Below are 21,261 nucleotides of genomic sequence, written 5' to 3'. Positions count from 1 at the left end.
ATCTTCTCTTTCTCCATGTCATGCTCATCCATACACACACATACAGCTTCTTCTTATTCTGTTTTGTTGTTTTTATTAAGATTACCAGATGTTTTTTAATAAAGTTGGATCACAAAAAAACAAAGTTCCTAAAAACAAATGATTTAATCAAAATAAGTTATGTAAGGAAAAAAAATATCTGGATGTGTATACACCAAACTGTTAATAGTGATTACAGTTAAGGAATGGGATTGCCAGAGATTTTTGTGTTCTTAGTCATTCATATTTGTAATGTTAGATTGTTTATGCAGAGGCATTTCTTTTGTAATTAGAAAAAACAATGAATTTTGAAATAATGTGTTAAGCAGTAACTCTTACCCAGAGATAGTTTCTTGCATTTAAAAAAATTAAATAACTAATATAGCAAGCAGACATCTTACCCTTCACCCTGTGGTGAACTGGGCACTAGGCTAACCTAGCTTCTATGGACAACAAGGAATTCACATATATCAATTTATTTATCATCCACTAAAACACTGTGTTAGTCAACTCTCCATCACCATAACTAAATACCTGAGAGAATTAACTTATAAAGAGAAAATGTTTGTTTAGATCATGGCTTTGGAGGTTCCAATCCAAGATCAGACAGACTTATTGCTTTGGGCCTCTGGTGGGGACAATGGCAGGGCACATGTGGTAGAATAAAGTGCTCATCTCATGTCCCTCTGGGGTCCCAATGCCCTTTGAGGGTACAACCCCTATAACCTAATGTCCTCTTATAAGGCCCCACCTCTTAAAAGTCTACATTACCTCCCAGTCATCCCACCCTAGGGACCACCAAACTCTTAACACAAAGACCCTAGGGGGACGTTCATCCAAACCCTATTAAGTGAATAAATTATCATCCTATCCCACTAAAATACAAGTTCTAGGAGGGAGCTTTATATTTTGTGTTTACTATTCTATCTCAAGCCCCCAAACCAATGCCTACTACCATTTGAAGTTTCAATAAATATTTATTGAATGAATGCGCATTTTACAAATGAAAGGCCTGGGGCACAGAGAAGTTAAGGAAGTTGCCCAAGGTCATGACTTCACTAAACAGTGGACACAAACTGTGAACCTAGTTGATCTAACTCCAGAACTCACCCTCTAAATTGGATTTTCTCTACTTCTATTCTCTTCCATAGGAAAAAAAAAAAGACATCCCAATACACTCGAGACACCTTCTTGATATAGTAGACAGTGAGTATAAATGGAAGGAAGATCTTTGAAAAGCATTCTACTTACCTTTTTTATATGTGTTCTCTCTGTGTGACTCATCCAAGGGCAAGGTTAGTGTTCCACCCATCCTCACTATAAGGGAACAATGGAAGGCTGGTCATCAGTTCCCATTTTCTGGTAGAGAAGGAAGTATTCTCTTAATTAGCCCTTGTCCATTAATTGTTAATTGACTGGCTCTTCTGATCTTCCTTCTTGATTACTTAAGGGCCAGTTGTCCAGTTGCCCCATAATTTACTAGAGCTGAGAACCTCCTCTGGACTCTCAACAAACCTCGAACCCCAGCCAGCTCAGGCCAGACCAGGGGGAAAACTGGGGCTCTCAGGCTTCAAGTTTCTTCTGTTAGTTTTAAAGTAATATAAGCAAAGGAAAACCCCTAAGCTTATAGCATCCAGGCTACAACGAGAGTTTGAGGGTTTTATTTTAATTTAAAAGAATATAAAAATATTGCTGTTAGCCCTGAGCCCTGATTGCAATGTCTCCAGGAGATGTGCACATTCTGAATCTCTCTCAACAGAAGTATTCACTGTTCAGTATTTCCATATGCACCTAAATTTTAGGAATTCCTTTGTGATTCAATCTATATGTGACCATTCTATTTTTCCTACCTGGGCCTCCATGGGACTAAAATCTAACAGTCTTAGAATAAATTGGCAAGAAACAACCTGTTCATTTGATTCAACTCCCTTACATTATAGGTGAGGAAACTGAGACCACAAGAGAAAACTGTTTCCCCAAGGCCAGATAATGAGAAAAGCAGTGGGAATCAAGGGAAAACTAGCTCTTTGCTCTCATTTATATAATTTACGAAATTTCCATTCATCCTGAATTTAGTACATGCCTTCTGTATGTCCTACAATGTTGACTGATACAAAGAATGTGGTTTTCTTTGATCATGAAGAATTCAAATTTCCCTGGGATTGTAATATGGACACATAAGATAATCATAAAATAGTTCAGGGCTGGGGGGCTGGGGTTGTGGCTCAGTGGTAGAGCACTTGCCTAATATGTGTGAGGCACTGGGTTTGATTCTCAGCACCACATAAAAATAAATAAATAAAATAAAGGTATTGTGTCCATCCACAACAAAATTTAAAAAAAAATTCAAGACAGCATGCCATTAGTTGAATTTTTATTATTATTCATATAAATAATATCCATCCATTCATCCACTGGACCAACATTTATTGAATATAGCAAAGTCAAAAAAAGACTTTGCTGCCAGGGAGCTTACAATCTGCTTGGGGGGGGGGGAAGAGATGCCCAAATAATTAATGCTGTGTTTGTGTAGATTAATGTGTACCTAGCTAATATCCCTGTCTTCAGTTTTGTCAAGGGACAGGGGATACTTACTTGGACTTAAAAAGTCAGTCTTATTCCCAGGAAAAAAACTTTTATAGAGCATCTACATTTTGCTGGGTGTATTACACTTAATTATCACAGCAACCCTGAAACCAAAAAACTGAAGTTATAAAGGTTATAAGTAAACTTTCCCAAATGACCCAGCTAGACTCTCAAATTCACATGACTACAAAACCCAAAGCTTTTGACCATAGAGGGTCCATAGGCCTTCTGCTAACTAGAAAGATGTGCCCTGCTGGTGGTGCCCGTTCATGTGAACTTGAACCCTTTGGGCACAAGGAAGAAGCCTCAAATATTATAATATAGCAATACTTTGTCATCAGGCTTCTAGAAGAGGAGAATTTGGCTTCAGGGGTAGCTGGTGATATCATATGAAATGTGCACAACTGGATACTCACGGGAGGGACTGTTCTGCAGCTTGCTAGCTTGCTTTCTGTCTTTCTTTTTTGTTGATTGTTCAACAAATATTGACCGAGCCAGGAAAGCATAGGGTAGCAGATAAGTAGCAGAATGTTTTGTCCTCAACACAGGTGTCTGAGACTGACCTGTCCTGAGCAGGAGGCAGAAAAGTGAGTTCATTAAAGCTCCCTCTTTAGCTGCCATTCAACACAATAAAAAGTAAGATAGCGCCTTGCCTTCTAGAACTCTGTCTACTGCCTGCTTCAATCCAGAGCATTGCTTAACCTGGACTGGTCTTTTTCGTTTCTTCCCCTCTCTGACTTTGGCTCATTTGGGTGTTAAAAGCCCATACACACAGACTAGGTTTCCCTACTTTACCATCTTTTATCCCAAGACTAACTATCATAATTCTAGTTTGACCAGTTCTGTGAGACAGTCAGACTCTGAAGAGGATCTGGATGTTACAGCATCACAGACTGTAGTGCAAACACTAAGTACTAGACTGAATAGAGAGATACAAATGGGCCAGACTATTCATAGAAGCCTCGTCAGTGGCTGTATGACATCTGGGCACATACAACTGGTTTAACTGAAGCCCCTGAGCTAACTGGTGAGTTGATATCTGAAGAAAGCACCTGAGCTTTATGAGCAGGAGTTTGAGAAGTGAGTTCCTGTGCCCTAGAAAGAAAATTCAGCACAGGCCATTGACCTATGAGGGATTGAGAGGTCAGCAGACTAGCTACCACCCTCTTCCCAGCACTGGTACTCCTGACGCCATGGGTGTGCTTGCCCCGGAACTCAGACAAACAGGGAAATTCGGGAGGAAATCCTCATGTTCTGAAGTGTTTTCTGTCTGGCCTACACTCGCCATCAGAGCAGTAACTGAGGAATGGCCACATTCTTCTGGGGCTTTGTTTAGAAATTGCTACTTCCTGTGACTATCTTGCTAAATTGATGGGGGTTTTCCCCCAAAGGCCAAAATGCCAGTCACAGGAGCCTGCCAGTCTGGCTGCCAGGCAAGCACACCAGGGAATCTCCCAGTCTGGGAGCTGGGAAGGGAAGGACCTCAGAGGTCCAGCCTCACGCCCTGGGCTGGAATCCCTTCCATGACTTCCTTGCCAAGTAGAGCTCCAGTGACCACAGAATCACCTCTAGTGACCAGCGGCCTCTGTCTAGAGTGTTTAAAATCTCTGCTTTATATGGTACTGAAATCTGGGTCTCTCTGTCTCCCACCTCTTGCTCTGCTTTTTCCCTCAAGACTATGCAAAAATAGGTCAACTTAATTCCTTGTCCACAGAACAGCCCTTCTATGAAGTGAATCACTGTGCCTCATTCCACTCTGTCTTCTCATTTTCAGATTCAGTATCCTCTCTCTCCAATCCACGGATTCCAGCTTCCTCACCAACAGAACATCCTTGTGGATGCCTGCCCAACACCCACCTCCCTACTTCCCCCATCCCCAATGAGTCATTCCCTCATATAATCTGTGGCTGAGCTGGGGCGTGACAGCTCATATCTGTCCCATGGTATCTGACCACATTTTCACATTCCAGCTGTGCTCTAGCTCTCACCCCATCCCAGGCTCTCCCCATCCTCTCATTCCTCATCCCTCATCCCTCATCTCTCATCTCTCCTCCACACTGGGGAGGAACCACACTGGTTCCTTTATCCCATTATGTACCCCTCTCATCTCCAAAACAAATCTATCCTTCAGTCCTGCATTCCCCAGTGGCTGTCACCCTGCCCTACTTCAGAGCCAAATGTTGAGATTCTCCGACCCCAGAGAGATGGCCTCACCCTAAATCCATCCAAACTCACTTGAACAAAGTTCTTTCTGCAGAGAATCATGTCCTTCAAAGTGTGCTCTACCGTATGTGGGGATGAGGAGTAGGCAGAGGTGCAGTAGGGGAAGGTCTCTGGTCAAATAAGCTTAGATAAGGCTGGGTCGAACAGGTTTCTTAATGCAGGATTTTTCAGAGCTTTTGAAATACATTATATAAGCAATACGTAAGATAAAGAGCATTTAAACTTATTTAACCACAGAATCTCTTTCTAAGGGCATCTCAAGGGCCCAGAGTTTAATGGAATATGTAAAATTTTTAAAAGACCTAGAGTTTCATGGTTCTATCAGCTCTAGTTCCTGGAAGGAAAGAGAAGAGATGAGAAGAAAGAAACAAGAAAAATGGGTTTCTGGGTATGTTATTCTCACTTTACACACTGCTGTGGAAGTCTTGCAGGTGTTTTGCATTGGAAGAACAGAGCAGACGCCCATGGAAATCTGAGTAGTAGCTTTTAGTCATTCTATTTGGAAACAGGCTGAGCAATTTCACCTGCTCCTCCCAGGTCCCTTGTGTTTATTCAGGCCTGAAAGAGGTCAGACTCAGGTGTTTGAAAGAATGGTGGGTCCTGACCTCTGAACAGAGAAACCAGGTCTGTAGTCCCTGGAATGTTTGATTCTTGCCAATAGCCCTTGCTCTGCATTTGGTCAGCTTGTGAGGGGAAAGGCAGAACACCTCTTACCCCGGGGGCTGTATCCCAGGTATCTGGTGCCTAGCTCTGTTGGCCCTGACCTAGGTCTCATCACACTGCCACACAGCTTGCTAGGACACCCAGACTCAGGTTAACATTTGCAAACTTCCTCTTGCCTTAGCACTGAGGGGGTGGGGGGCCGGGGGAATCAAACATCCATCCAACATCCTCTCTTTAAGTGAGCTCTAACCTTAGAATGCCTTCCCTGCAGCTCCAAGGCCATTTCCCCATGAGTCCCTGGGGTCAAGAGGTCTAGACTGCTCCATGTGGCTTGGGGAGGTGCCCTTTCTCCATTTCAGGAATTATTCACTGGAGAAGCATCAAATGTTCCTCCACTGCTGCCAGGGATACAAGGTGAAGAGTTCAAAGGTGGAAAGGGGGACAGATACCCTGGAACCTCCCTGGTAAAGGGCAGCTTCTGAAAGGACAGGAGTACAGCAGCACATAGCCAGCTCTAAAATCAGGAAATTGCCCAGAGCCTCAGGGTAGGGGTTCCTGAGCAGGCCTCTTGGGAGGGGGCCCTGTGACTGCTCCCACAGCCCTGGAAGGTGGCCACCTGCTGATCTGGTTTGTGTAAGCACAAAGAGGACTCTAAGACACCCACTATCCAGATTCTCCTGCCCCCTGTTGCTCATGCTAAGAAGGGTCAGACCTCCCACTTAGTCTCCTAGAAAAATCTGAGTGAAGTTCCTAGCATGCCCACTCCAACCCCAGACACTAAGTAGCTTATGCTCCTCCTCCAGCAGGTAGATCAGGAGGTTGATAGAAGACCATTTTCTGTCTCCCTGTTTGATGTATGTTTTTCCATGTGGAAAATGAAATCCAGCTTTATTACCTGTTTAATTTTATCTTCTACAAATCTGTATTGCTTTTTAAAATTAAACAAAGACAGATTCTGTAGTCAGATTAGAGCCAAATCCAAATTCCAGCTTCACCACCTACCAAGTGCAATAGTGTAAACAGCCCCTAGGCAAATAACATTCCTTCTCTGGAAATGGCAACTGCCTCATAAGGTCATGCAGCGATTGAAAGAGTGATATGTAAAGAACTTAGTGTAATGTAATGCCCAGCAGGTAATAAATATTTAATAAAGATGATCATTTTTTACCATTGTTCTTAGCATTTTGGCGAGTATATAAATTAATTGATAACTAACATTTAAACTTATGTTATGAAGAGAACCTATTCAGATGTGTATGGATGAATGGAGAAAAGTTTTTTTTGATCTGAGTCATTTAGATTTTCACTTTAAGCTTTTTTATCTTACTTAACTTTTAATTAGTTTACAAATTCATGATACTACATTTTCACCAGCTCCTTCATTATCTATTCTTTCCTGAAACATTGTTGAATTATAGCATTAGCTCATCACCAGTGCTCAATAAATGTAGATGGATAGCAGAACAAGGGGTGGATAGACAGATGGTGGATGGATGGTGCTGAGACGGTGACTGAAGTAAACACTCTTGATTCAGACTGTCCTGGTTTCATGAAATGCAATAAGGAAGAGGCCAAGGGACTGGATGATGTGATTAAGGACCCAGAGGTCTTGATGCAGAGCAGAAGCAGCAAAAGTGAAGGGAAGTAGTGGCTGCAGTCAGAGGCTGAAGGAGGACAGTGTGAAATCCTAGAGCAGGGGTAGTTCCTGGTAGTGGAAGGCCCAGGGAGCAACCCTAGAGATGTGTGTACAAGGACAGGGTCCTAGAGGTTCTGGAGTCCTAGGGAACTCAGTCTGCATCATTGGATGGTTGGTCCCTAGGCCTTTTGTGCAATTCCAAGCTGGGACTAAAGTGACCTGAGTTAATGAGGTTTTACTCTATATTCTATTAAATTGTTCCATCGGAAGGAGGAGAATATGTAAAATTGAATTAAATGTAAAACAGTAACAATACACTGCACAATGGTATTTATAATGCTTGCCTTATTTTTACCTTGGCAAATGAGTGGTGGTGTTGCTTAAGGGTCATGTGTGTGGTGTGTGCAAGAGAATGTGCCCCACTTGCTTTGCTGTCTGACCTTTTCAATATTTTAGCCCCAGGTTAGTTGTGAAGCAACTTATATAGAGTAAATTGTCACCAACAACCAAAGACACTCTGTTCCCCACTTCCACTTCAAATACTTGAAATTCATATGCTGAACAAAAATTCACAGTAAATGTTGCTTGGCAAGCATGGCATTAAATTTGTGCATGGGAGGTTTTATTTATCATTTCTAGTCATAGTACAATTTTCCCTCAGTGTCCAAGGGAATTTGGTTCCAGAACCCCCTGTGGATATCAAGGTCAATGGATGCTCAAGTCCCTTATATAAAATGGCATAGTAACCTACCCACATCCTCCTGAATGGTTCACAACATCTCTAGACTATTTATAATACCTTATACAACATAAATTCTATGTAAATAATTGGTATACTGTATCTTGTAGGGTATAATAACAATGAAAAAGTCTGTAAATGTTCAGTACAGATGCATTTTTTTAAAAAATATTTCCAATCTAGGATTGATTGAATCCACAGATGCAGAACCTGCAGATATGAAGGTATTGTATTGTTGAGTACTTATGTATCAGGCACTGTTCTTGATACTGATTGTTAAAGGATTATCAAATCATGGAGTGCATTATTGAGACAAATTATGAGATGACTTTCTCTTTTAAAACATTTTTTAAATGACAATCTATATTTAGTTATGCACAGAGACAGAGAGATGGAAATATTAATGATTGTACCTAATGATTCCAAGATGACCCCAAAGAGATACATCTTATAACCCTATCTATAACTGACCTATTGAGGTGCCCAGGGAGGAGTCATAAAGTCAGCTCAGGAGCTCACAGAAGTTCAAAGCAAGTGCTTTATGCTTTCCATGGTCCAACCCAATATCTTACACCTCATTTTCCTCCTAAACTTTTCTAGAGTCTTCTGGAACTGGATTTGTGAATATATATACACCCAATATTCTCATTCCTCTGACAACTCCCTGTCTTCCTGGTTTTGTTGAAATTCAGCTTTCCCCTGAGGCCACTACTTTCTCTGTAACTTCTCAAGGCTGTGTGCTCTCTCGATCCAACGATATCTCAAGCCTAGGAGCTGGGCTGAGTATCCTTTCTGCTACTGTTACTAAATAGCATCTGTGACCTTTTCTCTCTCAAAATCTCCTGTACAAAGAGAAAATAGCTGAACAGTAGGTCAGGAGACAGCAAGCCCCCCACCACTGCCACACCCTACCCTACCATCCCACCACAAACCTCATGAGCACTTACTCTTCATTGTAGATAAGAATTATGGCTAGAAGATTTCAGTCTAAAATCAGCCTCAGACTATATATAGGTAATAGTGTTATACTGTATACTTGAAATGTGCCAAGAAAAAGGACCTTAAGCTTTCTCACCCCAAAAATAATTTTAAAAAGATAACCATGTGAGGTGTTAACTTACTTGATTGTGATGATAATTGCACAATGTAAACATACATCAAATCATCATGTTGTACATCCTAATATATACCATTTTTATTTATCAATTATACATCAGTAAGCTGGAAAAACATATCCTCAGCTTTCAGTCCTCAATCAGAGCACAGAAAATGGTCAGGCAGATAGTGTGCCCACTGAAAAATGAGAAACTGAAGCAGAATGAGGGTGACGTGACAGGTACAAGGCCACTCAGTTGTCAGGCCTTCAAGCCTCCTGATCCAAGCCTGGAAATCTTTAGCACTAGATTACAGCAAGCCACCACCCCTTCGTTTCCGCCCCTGTAACATGACCCCATTTCCAGTGCCTCCAACAGCAGCTCTGACCAGCTAAGGATCTGAAAAAAAAAACCATAGCAGAAGCAAATATTTACCCATTCACTGGCATTTGTGCTGGACAGGGTAGGCTGTGCCAAAAATTATGAGGCTGGAAAAACTGCTTTCTGGATCTTTCAGGGCAATCCACTCCCCCACAGGCACTAACCTCACCAGAAAGATGCCTCAAGAGCCTAGGAAGCCCGCCACATAGGTGGCCCACCCACCTCTTCATCTCAAGAGGGCTTCAAGCCTGTGGTTCACACCAGGTTGGAAATAGCAAGCCTCTTCTCCCTATCACATACCCTGACATTCCTGAATTTCATGTGGATCAATCAGGACTTTTTTCTCAATGAACATGATCTCAGATACCATTACTCGATCACAAATTGACCCATGAGATGAAAATTATTTTTGTCCATGTGTTAAGTAATTTTTAAGAATTCATACATGCCTGATTCCATAAAGACCAAGACACCAATAAAATTACCAAATATCAGAATCAAAGAGCAAGCATGAAGTAAGAGGGAAATCTGTGGGCAGAAATCTCAGACTAAGGATGCCTATTGTAAATAGATGGGAGTTTTTCTCTCAGCTTCCTGACAGACAACAAATATTAAAAGGAAAAATAGGTTATGAAACTCTAATTAACCAAGCCCCCCTTCCCCTTTTTAAGGAAGATGGGACAATCTAGACAGCACTGCCTCACAGATTTCCAATAAGGCCCATGAAGCAGCTTATTGGGCATTGTCTTCATCCACCAAGGCAGTGTTTCTCAAAGTTCTCTAGACGGCAGAATTAGAACAATCTGGACTGCTGGTTAAAATGCAGATTCCTGAGCCCCATCCACCTTCTGAGTGAGGCTGTGAGATGGGCCTGGAGATCTGCATTTTAAACGCACTCCCTACCTGATTCTCTTCTACTTCTGCAAATTGGAGAACAACATCACCAAGATGTAAATAGATGACAAAGGTTTCACATGCTGGCCTTTCCCAGCCTTCCTTGCATCATGTCAGGGACCAATGACTGAACTTTGAGGAGTCTCCAGTGATGGAGCTCCTGGCCTCCGGGTCTGGAGAGGGAGATATTTAGAGGCTGTAGAAGCTCCCCAACCATCTCTGGTGGGGAAGCCTGGCTCTCTTTATGCATTTGAGCTTGGAGTAGGTGAGCTTTTCTGCTGGCAAAAGGCTACAGACAAGGCAGCTCCATCTCAGCCCTCTTGGCATGCCCACTGTCTGCCATGGAAGCCCAAGGGAGCCACCAGTCCACCTTAGATACAGTGATGTTGGCTTGGCTGACAACTAAGCCAGGTGCCCCTACTCTCTCCTTTCCCTATCCATATGATGGGATAGGCAGAACTCCAAGCCCAGGAGTTCCAGATCCAGCCAGATGGCAAAAAAAAAAAAAAAACAGATGAAGGAGCCATGTTTCCCTCCACCTCCTGTTTGAGCCTACCCACTCTCCCATGCAGGCTGTGACATGCAGGGATTTGTCTTAGGGAGTCAGTCATGTGCTCCTTCCTCTCTCTCCACAGGTTTGGAATAAATTGCCTCATTCAATTTGAAGACTTTGCCAATGCCAATGCCTTCCGCCTGCTCAACAAATACCGCAACAAGTACTGCATGTTCAACGATGACATCCAAGGTAGGCTTCCACCCTACAAAACCACTGGAGATTAAAACCTGCCTTTCCACAAGGCTCACCTGGATGCCAAAGCAGGGCAGAGGTGTCACCTCATAGCTGGTTCATTCCAAGCAGCTGTTGGAGACAGAACATTAGACTTGGATTCAACTCCCACTTGGCTAACTCTTAGCTCTATGACCTTGAACAAGTCTCTTAACTTTGCTAAGCTTCAGTTTGCTTATCTACAAATTGGAGATCATTACTACTTCAGAGGTAAGAATGATGTGATTTAATGAATGTAAGAAATTCCAAACAATGCTGCCATTTACTAGTACTTGAATAAATCCCTTCTCTGACCAATTTTATTCTCTAATCTATAGAGATGACAACAGTCACCTCAGGAGAATTTTGTGAAAATTTAATGAGCTGATATAGAGAATGCACTAGTACCTACGACTCCATCAGACCAAAACCTCTTGGATTTTCCAAATACAAGGAGTGTTCCAATCAAGGAGTCGAGACTATTCCTCCCCTGAACTTGGCTGGAATATGTGCTGCTGAAAGGATAAGCCTGAGAGACCCTGGCACCAGGGACCTAGAGCACTTCTAAAACCAATGTGAAGCATCTTCTGTTTTAGGGTCCACTTGGCCACCTATTATAAGGCCCAGAAATACTTGAAGGCACTTGCTTCTTGCTGTGGAGGTGCCAGTATCTGAAGCTGGAACAGGCAGGGTGGCCTCCCAAGGATGATCTCATCCAATCCAGAAGTTTCCAGTGAGGAGCACTGGGAACCATTACTAGCATTTTGTAAGGTCCAAGAGAACACTTGATGGGTCCACATACGTTATTATTTAACAAATGAAGTCTGACCAAAAAAAACCTGTTAAAACCAAAGACACACATCAAATAAAAAGAATGAGTTGGTGGGAACAAGTCTTGGTCCCTGAGAGTAAAACATGGGTCAACATCTCATTAAACACGTTTCCTCTAGAGTCCCAAAGAGGTCTCAACTTTTCATCAATAGAATTCCCTAACTCCCGAGACCTGAGGGAACAGCCGAGATGAGCTAGTAAAACTAGTTAAGGTTTATAGTTGAAGATTTATGATACATCAAGCACTGTTTTAGGAACTATATACATTTAATCCTATGAGGTTTTGGCATCTGTGTCTTGTGAATGAAGAAACTGAGGCACAGAGAGAATAAGTAACTCAGCCATTGGAGTGTACAATTGAAGTTTGAACGCACACTTTTGGAATCTAAATTCCAAGTTCCCAACTACTTACTATGCCATTCTAGAGTTTATACTCATCCCACAAAACCAAGAACCTGTGGTCCATATGTGGGGTATAAGAAATGTGATAAATTAGTGTTTGGTTTTTTTTTTAGATTTGTTGTGAATTTTCAAGAGGTAGAATAGCATAGTTATAGTACATTGTTAGATAATTAAGTTCAAATACATGACTTCAGTGCCTGAAAAGTGAGTGTCCAGAGACAGGGAGACCCAGAAAGGCAAAGCTGGGCCATAGCTAAGCCCCTGTCCTCACAGCCTCTCCATTCTGTCTGCCCCTCACCCTGATGGCTGAGCCTGGGACAAGGCAAGCCCAGCCTCTCCTAGACAAGCCATCACACAGACAGGAGAGTCCAGTCGCAGAAGCCATCCTCTCACTGCCTGCCAGTCACTTCACTGTCAGTCCAGGGGAAGGGGTGTGCCTGTGGCCCTGGAGGAAGCACCTGCCAGCTAGCCCCATCATAGCACTCACCCATGAGTCAGCGGCAGGATAGCCATCCCCGTGCCTTTGTGCTGCCTAAGCCAGAGGGGAGGAGTAGAAAACAAGTCCATGTGGGCGGCACACCTGGTGCACAGACTCCAGATGTACAGACACACAGCACTGTGTGTATACAGCCTCATAAACGTGCACAGGAACATACCCAGCTGGCCCTGCCATCTATCAGCTTCCATCTGCCCCCACACTACTGCCAGAATGTAACCCTAAGATGGAAACACTAGTCTGCTACCCCTTGTTTGTTCATACTCCTTCACTCAAGTCTATGGCTTTGAGGTCTCTCCTCTGTCCTCTGACTCTCCATTTTCACTCCTATAATCTCCTTACCAGTCATTTCTCTCTGCCATGTGAAAGTCCGGCTTACCCTTTCCCATCATCTTTGCCTGAGTAATACCTTTACCCTTCAAGACGCAGCTCCAGGTCTCCTGCCTCTGTTCCTCTGAAACAGAAGGTGCTTCACATTGGCTTTAGAAGTGCTCTAGGTCCCTGGTGTCAGGGTCTCTCAGGCTTATCCTTCCAGCAGCACATATTCCATTCAAGTCCAGGGAAGGAATAGTCCTGATTCCTTGATTGGAATACTCCTTGTATTTGGAAAATCCAAGAGGTTATTATGGTTGTGAAAGACCATTTTTTTTATTTTTTGGCAATGGATGTTTCGGTCTGATTTGGGGGCCCACTCAGGTGATCCCTCTGTACAATCTCTTCCCTCACTGTACCTGGGATGCCTATATTGTATTGTTTCCCCTACAAGATGATAAACTTCCAGTAGTAGCAACCAGATCATATCTCTTCTTGTTTCCCAGCTCCCTGCACAAAGCCTGGCACATTATAAATGTTACTAAATGTTAAAAGAGTGAGTGAATGATGTCTCCACATACAAATGGACATTCTCATAATTTTACCTACTCATTCATGTGGGCATGTCTACACTGGACACCTGCTCCACGGCTTCTCTCTTATCCCAGTGATCATACATATACTCATGTATAAATGCACCCCCATGTGCTCTCATGCTCAGATGTATGTATATATTCACCTGTGCACACCAACATGCACACATAGGGAGATTTTTAAAAATGAAATCAATTCATTTGTTTAAATTTGTTGGTTTTTATGTCCTACCTATGAACTCCCAGGCAAAGCCAAATTGAATAGTTTTCTGGGCCTCACAGAAAAAGAAAGAGAGTTTTTCCATTCTCTTATCAGAAATAAAGACTGAAGACATTCATCTAGAACTCAATAGAACCAGAATGGCAGGAGCTCTATTATTACTCCTGCCTTTGATGAACACAGTCTGATATTTAGGTATAACCACATAATTAACAATAAAGACATGGTCATGGAGATACACCACCCAGATACTCCTTCAAGGAAAGAACTGTTACCCCAGCTCACTGTGAGGTTACCAGCACATCATGTAGAGGCTCAGCTATAGAGATCCACCTTGCCCGTGGTCCTACCTGGCCAGAAGCTACCCTTACTCGGTGATAAGTTAATACCAAGGCCCAACCATTTCAGTCCAGTGCAGGACAGAGCTCCCAATGGGGGCCAAGATGCTAGGGCCTACATCATAACTGAGCTTCTCTCTCTGTCTCATGTTGCTTCCTTCCCCACCCTCTTAAAAACATCCTGACACTCATGTCTCAAAATCTTCCCAGAGGATACAAACTGTGCCACATAATGCATTTTGCATGGACATGAAATTTCAGGTTTCAGAGTGCTTCTTGTCCATACTATATCACAAATTCTTGGCCATACCCTGCTTCTCCTCACGGTGGGACAGAGGTTGCCTTCCCACGTCACTGGCGAGGACACTACAGTACAAGGGGTGAAAGCTTGTTCCAGGTCACTTAGCAAGACAAGCACAAAGCTGGGACTAGAACCCAGATATTTCTGACAGAATTCTCCACTTTCTCCATGACATCAGGCTACCAATTGCTCCCCAATATGTGAGATGATGGGACAGATCCTCTTGCTGAGGGTTGCATTCCAGACTCACATGCTGTAGGCACTGCTGCTCCCTCCCCATAGCCTGCTGCTGTGATCCTCTGAATGTGTGAACACTGGATGTGTGAGCTAGGACAGGCCTAGTTCATCCCCATAGGTCCTGGAGACAGATTCTCAGAATCTTCCTGGAACCCACAGACTTCAGGGATTAGAACCAAGTAGCCCCCATGAAAATGAGATCATGCTTCCTTCTCTGAACACCAGCCTGGACTCACATTCTCAGTGAAACAAAGAAAGAACTGAAGTCCTCAGGAGCCTCCAAGGCTGAGCTCCATGAAGGCAGGACTGTGGCTTGGTGCTGCATAGGAACTGGGACACATTAACTGAACTGTCTCCCAGCAAGACCCACTGCACCATGCACCTCAGAAGCACTGCCCCCATAGGGCTGGCCACAAGGCTGGGCCACTGCACTTGGGGGTAAGAGCTCCCCAGGGCTTTTGGTTGTCTCCTCTGCTCCCACCCCAAATCAGACTCAAGAAGCATCGGGCCAGGCCAGGCTGGTCCTTGGTGAGCTGGGCTGCTGATGCTCTGACTCATTGCTGGCAGCCTCTTCAGGAATTTTGGAATAGGCAGAATCTCTGGTGACTTTTGTTGTTTCAGCTGGAACCAAAGAAGCATCTCTACTCTTATGGGAGGAAAGAGGCCTGGAAGGGGAAAGGCAGTAGGAATGGTCATGCTGGGGGCAGGCCAGTTTTGACCTTGGCAAGGAGAACATGCAAGGAACCAGGTACTAGGCCAGAATGCTGCTGGCCTAGTGTCCTTGGGCTGCAAGCTGACCACACAGAGTGGCTGGGGTCAAGAAAGTCTGGTTGACTTATCTGCTCCAGAGGATCCTCTACCCCACCAGCCCTCCCTGGACTTGCCTTGGCCCCAGTCCTTCCACATCCCTGGAGCCAGAGAGCTTGTTTGTCAGGGTGTCCTTTGCTACATCAGGCCTGTGTCACTCCCCTTCATACTTTTAAGCCTTAATTTGTGAGCCTGGATGTTCAACAGTCAGATGTTGGACAGAGGCAAGTCTAGATCTGAATCCTTTCCACTTTGTGAGTTTGACCAAGTGGCCTAAATTCTCAGAGTATTCTTTTCCTCACCTGCAAAATGGACAAAATGGTGTTAAGAGCCATGTCTACCAATCAGCTGGTACCACCAGAATGGCCTGGATGCTTTCCAAAGGCCAGCATCTGTTCTGTTTAGTTGACACCTGTGCTACTTCATTGTTAAGTATTTCCGGTATCACTCTCCACTTACAATACCAGTTGTGGCAAGGATTGTAGGTATGTATAGGCAGGGACAGGCATGTAGCAGTACTCAGCTTGTGGTGCATAAGAGACTCTTGACATGAAGGATGGATTGAGAGCCCAGACAGAAGTTCTGAAGGAGATGAGGAGAGGCCCAGTGTGTGCAAAGGACACGGGAAGCCTGAAGGAAGGGCAGGAGGGCCCAGCTCACTTTCCTCCACTTCCCACATATTCCTCCAGCACATTACATTACTCATTGATCTGTGAGTTTTCTGCCAAGTCTATAATATTGAATGTGCTTATCCCTCTGCCTAGAACTCTCTTCCCACTCATGGCTAATTTTGGCTTGTCCTTAGTAGCTCAAGTATTACCCCCACCAACCAGGATACTGCATCCAAGGCCAAGCTACAGATGTCTGGACGACCCCACCTTCTCCAGCTCTCAAAAGTGGTACCAGGCAGTGGGTGCCCACTTTGCAGGATACTTCACAGTTCCTTGGGGCCACAAACGGCCAAGAGATGTAAATCATATCACTGAAAGATGACACCCTGGGTAGGGGTGGGAGAAGTCCAGTTGGGCTACAGATGCCATGGTAGGAACAAGCAGAATGACATGAATGGCCCTGTTCTGAAGACTTTGTCCAGCTGGTGTGTTTTGTTCATAAATAACCAGTAGTTATTTATGGTTGTCAGGGGTCCACTGCCTTCCTTTGACCCACTTCACACATCACATACTGAGCAACAGTTCCAGGCCTTGCCTTGGTCTTCCCCACAGTGCAATTCCCCCATGGTCCCCCAATCTTACCTACTTCCCAGTCCACAGAGCCTTCCTTTCACTAGATCCTGTCTGCCAAGGTAGTGCTCTGCTTCCAGAGCTGCCCCAGTCCTAAGGTTTACATGGACCTCGTATATCTGGAGATTAGTGCTCTCTCTGATGTGCATGTGGTAAAAGTTGGCTCCCAACATGTAAGCTTTCTCTTCACCTCATTGATTGTTTTTTTTGCTGAGAAGAAGCTTCTTAATTAGAATCCATCCTATTTATTAATTCTTGATTTTATTTCCTGTGCTATAAAAGTCTTGTTAAGAAAGTTGGGGCCTAATCCAACATGATGAAGATTTGAACCTACTTTTTTCTCTACTGGGTCTCTGGTCTAAATGCTAGGTCCCTGATTCACTTTGTGTTGAGTTTTGTGCATGGTGAGAGATAGGGGTTTAATTTCATTTTGCTGCAAGTGAATTTTCAGTTTTCCAGCACTATTGTTGAAGAGACTATCTTTTCTCCATTGTATGTTTTTGTCACCTTTGTCTAGTATAACATAACTGTACTCATGTGGATTTGTCTCTGTGTCTTCTATTCTGTATCATTGGTCTATGTGTCTATTTTGATGCCAATACCATGCCATTTTTGTTACTATAGCTTTGTAGTATATACTGTTTAAGGTCTGGTATTGTGATGCCTCCTGCTTCACTTGTCTTGCTAAGGATTACTTTGGCTATTCTGAGTTTCTTATTTTTCCAAGTGAATTTCATGATTTTTTTATTATTATTTCTATAAGGATTGACAAAGGGATTTTGATTGGAATCACATTGAATCTGTATAGTGCTTTTGGTAGTATGGCCATTTTGACAATATTAATTCTGCCTATCCAAGAGCATGGGAGAGCTTTCCATCTTCTAAGATCTTCTTTAAATTTCTTTCTGTTCTCACATATCTGAACCTGGCTCCTTGGACATCTCTTTTAGCCTATTGGGCAACTAACAATCCCAGAGAAGCTGCGATGATGGCAATTATTATTATTAGTAGTAGTAGTAGTAGTATCCCTCTGGTTCAGACTGTGGCGGAATAGGCCTAGCCCTGCCTTCTCTGTGGGCCAGAAACTACCATCTAGAGGATTCAAGGGCTCTGGAAAACTCCTTCATGAGACAAAAATAGTGTCAAAGTATTTTACAAGGCCTTTGCTTGGTGTTCAGTAAGGGGAACTGATTTTTCTAGACACTTTCGGTGGCATCTCCTGAAGAACAAGCCTATTTCATTCCTCTTTATAGATTCAAAAGTTTGTCCCTTAAAGGCCCAGAACAAGTGATAAAGAGGCACTAGCGACTAATTGATGGCAGTAGCTGGCTGCTGTGGGAATGACTCTTGCAGACTCCTGCATGCCTGGCTTCATGGCAGAGGCTCTCCAGTCCAGCAGGGGCCCAGGCTCCAAGGCCACGTTGGCCAGACCCTGATGGAGTGGTACTCTGCCCGTCCTTGTTGCCTGGCTCCGTGGTGTCGCCTTCTCCTGATAAGGCAAGGAGTTCCTCCCCTTTCATCCAATAATCTGTTGATCAGCCCAGAAACTCCTTTAACTTTGTTGAATGTGACTATTAAAAGCAGAGACTACGTACTTGGCTTGTGCTTTTGTGTTATTTCCTGAATCTACAACCTCAAGTATTCAGTTTGCAGGAAATGTAATTATGGAAAGCTCCCTCTTTAAAAGAAAGCTTGTTTTTCTTTCATCACAAATGGGAACAACCAGTCACGCTTTCAGCTGCCCACGACATTTATGAGCACAAGCCATGTTTCTGTACATCCCTGGACCCCCAGGCCTCTCAGGGTGGTTACCTCCAAAAAGCTAAGCAATTTCCTTCCTATGCATTTTTAAATTCTTGACAGGCAGCCCAAGAACCACCCCCACATAACACTTAACGAAAGTTAATGATGGATGTGATAACTTTATTTGCTAGAATTTATAATTTGGGTTTAACAACTGCAGTTTTGCCTGATAAGTTCTGGTCCATAATTAGGATAACTTGCCACCTCAGAGAATGGCCTCAAAAAAGGACTCCAGAAAGGAGATCATAATGAAGTAGCCACAGGTAGACAATGAGTGTGGAGTTTCAGAAATTAAGTGCAAAAAGAGTACCCCAAAGGAAAGGATGGGCAACCAGATCAAGTGCTGCTGACAGGTCAGGGAATATAAAGGCTAAGACCTGACCACGGAATTTGGCAAGGTGGGGGTGCTTGGTGACGTCAAGAAGAGGTGGGTCAGTCATTTGATTAGATTCATTTTCACAGAAAAATGAAGAAAAGGAAATCAAAGCAGTAAGTATATTCTGCTCTTTAGAAAAACATGGCTATAATGGGGAGTAAAAAATAAGGTGGAACTTACATCAGGCCAAAGGAAGGTTTTTTAAAGGTGGAAACTTTACAATATATTGGCATCCCGATAGGAGTGACCCAGTAGAGAGAGAGATATTTAGGATGCAAGAAACAGGGAAGAGAATCACAGGAAAATTCCTTGAGCAGACAAAAATGACGGAATCCAGTTCACAAAGAGAAGTGGCTTTAGCTAGGAGCAGTGATAGGACCTTTATGGTTACAACTGGAAGCATGAAGTACATGGACATGAAAAAGAGTTTGCAGACTTGGTGGTGAGAGCATCACAGGTTCTGTCCTGATTGCTTCTATTTCCTTTGAGTCTCATGGTCCTCTGCTGAGAGAGAGAGAGAGAGAAAGCAATTGTGGGGACATGACAGAACCTACTTGGTAAAGTTGTTGTGAAGATTATGTGAGCAAAGGCAGGTAAGCCCTAGCATAGAGCCAAGGTCATGATAAGAGGGATCAATAAATGGTAGCTGCCTTTGTGTTCTTGTACAGAAATGTGCAATTCTTTCCTCTCCATTGTTTTGTGTTCCCCACTTTCCAGAGTCACAGCCAAGCATCTGAGTGACGTCTCCTGCCTAAGTTCCCTTCTCTCTGCCTCCACTGTACCATTCACTTCATAGTTCTCCCCCAGGAAAAATTATAATGTCCCTTCACTACCTCCAACTCCAGTCAGGAAAGGCTATCTGGGCTTCAGACCCTAAATGGGCACAAGCACCTCTCCAAGTTTCCCTATTTTACTTCCCCTTTTCTCTCTGACCTCAGTTTTCTCATCTGTACACTTAGAGGATGTTGCAATCTCTAATTCTCCTCCAGCACTGAATTTCTGCAGCTAAGTTCGGTTATTAAACCTTCAGGTTCTATGTAACTCCAATTGATATTTGACACCAAAAAAAGAAAGGACAAAATAAAAACGTAAAGAAAATTGGGTCGTTGAGAACTACTCTGAGAGAATATCTTTAGCGCCATCTGGTGGCATGTGTTTTGCGCATCGCCTCTTCTCAGGCAGAAGGCTTTGCTGAAGTAGAACTCGATGAGCAGAAAATTCCTTCTGTCCAAATGACAGGAAACTAGTACTTCACCAAGAGAAGCCACCCAATTCAATGCATCTCAAATTTGAATTAGCATGAAAATCATCTAGAGATCTTTTGAAACACAGATGCTGATGCAGTAGATCAAAAATGAAAGCAGGTTTTGAGGGACTGGGAGAGTAATCAGGATAGGATTATTTACAGGGAGGCACATATGGAGAACAGCCACCACAAGTGGACTTTGGCAAAAACGGACAATGGAAAGAGATTATATAATGAAATAGTCCTCACCACCTCTTTAAATAATTGATTTGATTAGTTTAAATTATTATTTAGATTTGCTTTGTTGGCTGTGATTTTTGGACGGTTTGTTGTTGTTGTTGTTGTTTTGTTTGTTTGATTGTAGTATAGTGCTAATTCTGGATGTGTGATAGCCTAGCTTTGTTCAGGTTGAATAAAATGTAAATATAGGGGAGGAAGGAGTGACTAATGATACCTGGGGAAGCAAAGAAGATCATCTGAGCTAAGTTTTAAGGAATAAATAATGAACTACGGAAGCTCCTCTAGATCATGGGTACAGCATGAACAAAAGCTAGGTGCAATGTTTAGGAGCCATGAATAATGCTACTGGTATATGGAGGCATGAGGCTACAAAAGTAACTTGATAATATATTTCTCTATTCTTAAATTACACAAGCTAATTTACAAACCTCTTTATAACACTTTTCACATTTGTAATCATTTAATCACTTCTTTCTTTACATTTTAAAGTGAACCTGGGGAAAAAAGAGTGAACCTGGCCTATTTGGATACCTGTGGTACCCTCAGTATCCACAGTCTGGTTCATACGTGCTGCTCACTAATTAAATGAATGTAACTATTTCCAAAGACCTCTGATTGCTGATTGTTATAGTTATTGTACCAAAGCCTTGGTAAGCAGGGTATTCCCTGATGGCAGGGGTTATGTCAGAGTCTTCTCTTTCTTCCATAGATTTTTGGTAGGCACACGGAGCATCTGGTAGGCACAAGGAGCACTCTGGGAACCTTTAGAAGGAACTGGGAAATCCCACTAGTCCTCACCCATGCCTCTGGGACCTGCT

General features: G+C 43.2%; 1 protein-coding gene across 2 annotated transcripts in view; it reads left to right on the top strand.

Annotated features, from left to right (window-relative positions):
• The window catches only part of Me3 (malic enzyme 3), a 199,031-nt gene that overhangs the window by 163,357 nt on the left and 14,413 nt on the right, over positions 1–21,261 (top strand). For both annotated transcript variants that reach the window (XM_026401517.2, XM_077796882.1), the window contains exon 8: positions 10,870–10,979. In XM_026401517.2, coding sequence (XP_026257302.2) covers positions 10,870–10,979 — 110 coding nt within the window. The remainder of the gene's footprint in view (positions 1–10,869; positions 10,980–21,261) is intronic.

Source organism: Urocitellus parryii, chromosome 4 (genome assembly GCF_045843805.1).
Source record: "Urocitellus parryii isolate mUroPar1 chromosome 4, mUroPar1.hap1, whole genome shotgun sequence".
Lineage (NCBI taxonomy): Eukaryota > Metazoa > Chordata > Mammalia > Rodentia > Sciuridae > Urocitellus > Urocitellus parryii.
The sequence above is the reverse complement of the archived record's forward strand: the minus strand, read 5'-3'. Positions and strand labels throughout refer to the sequence as shown.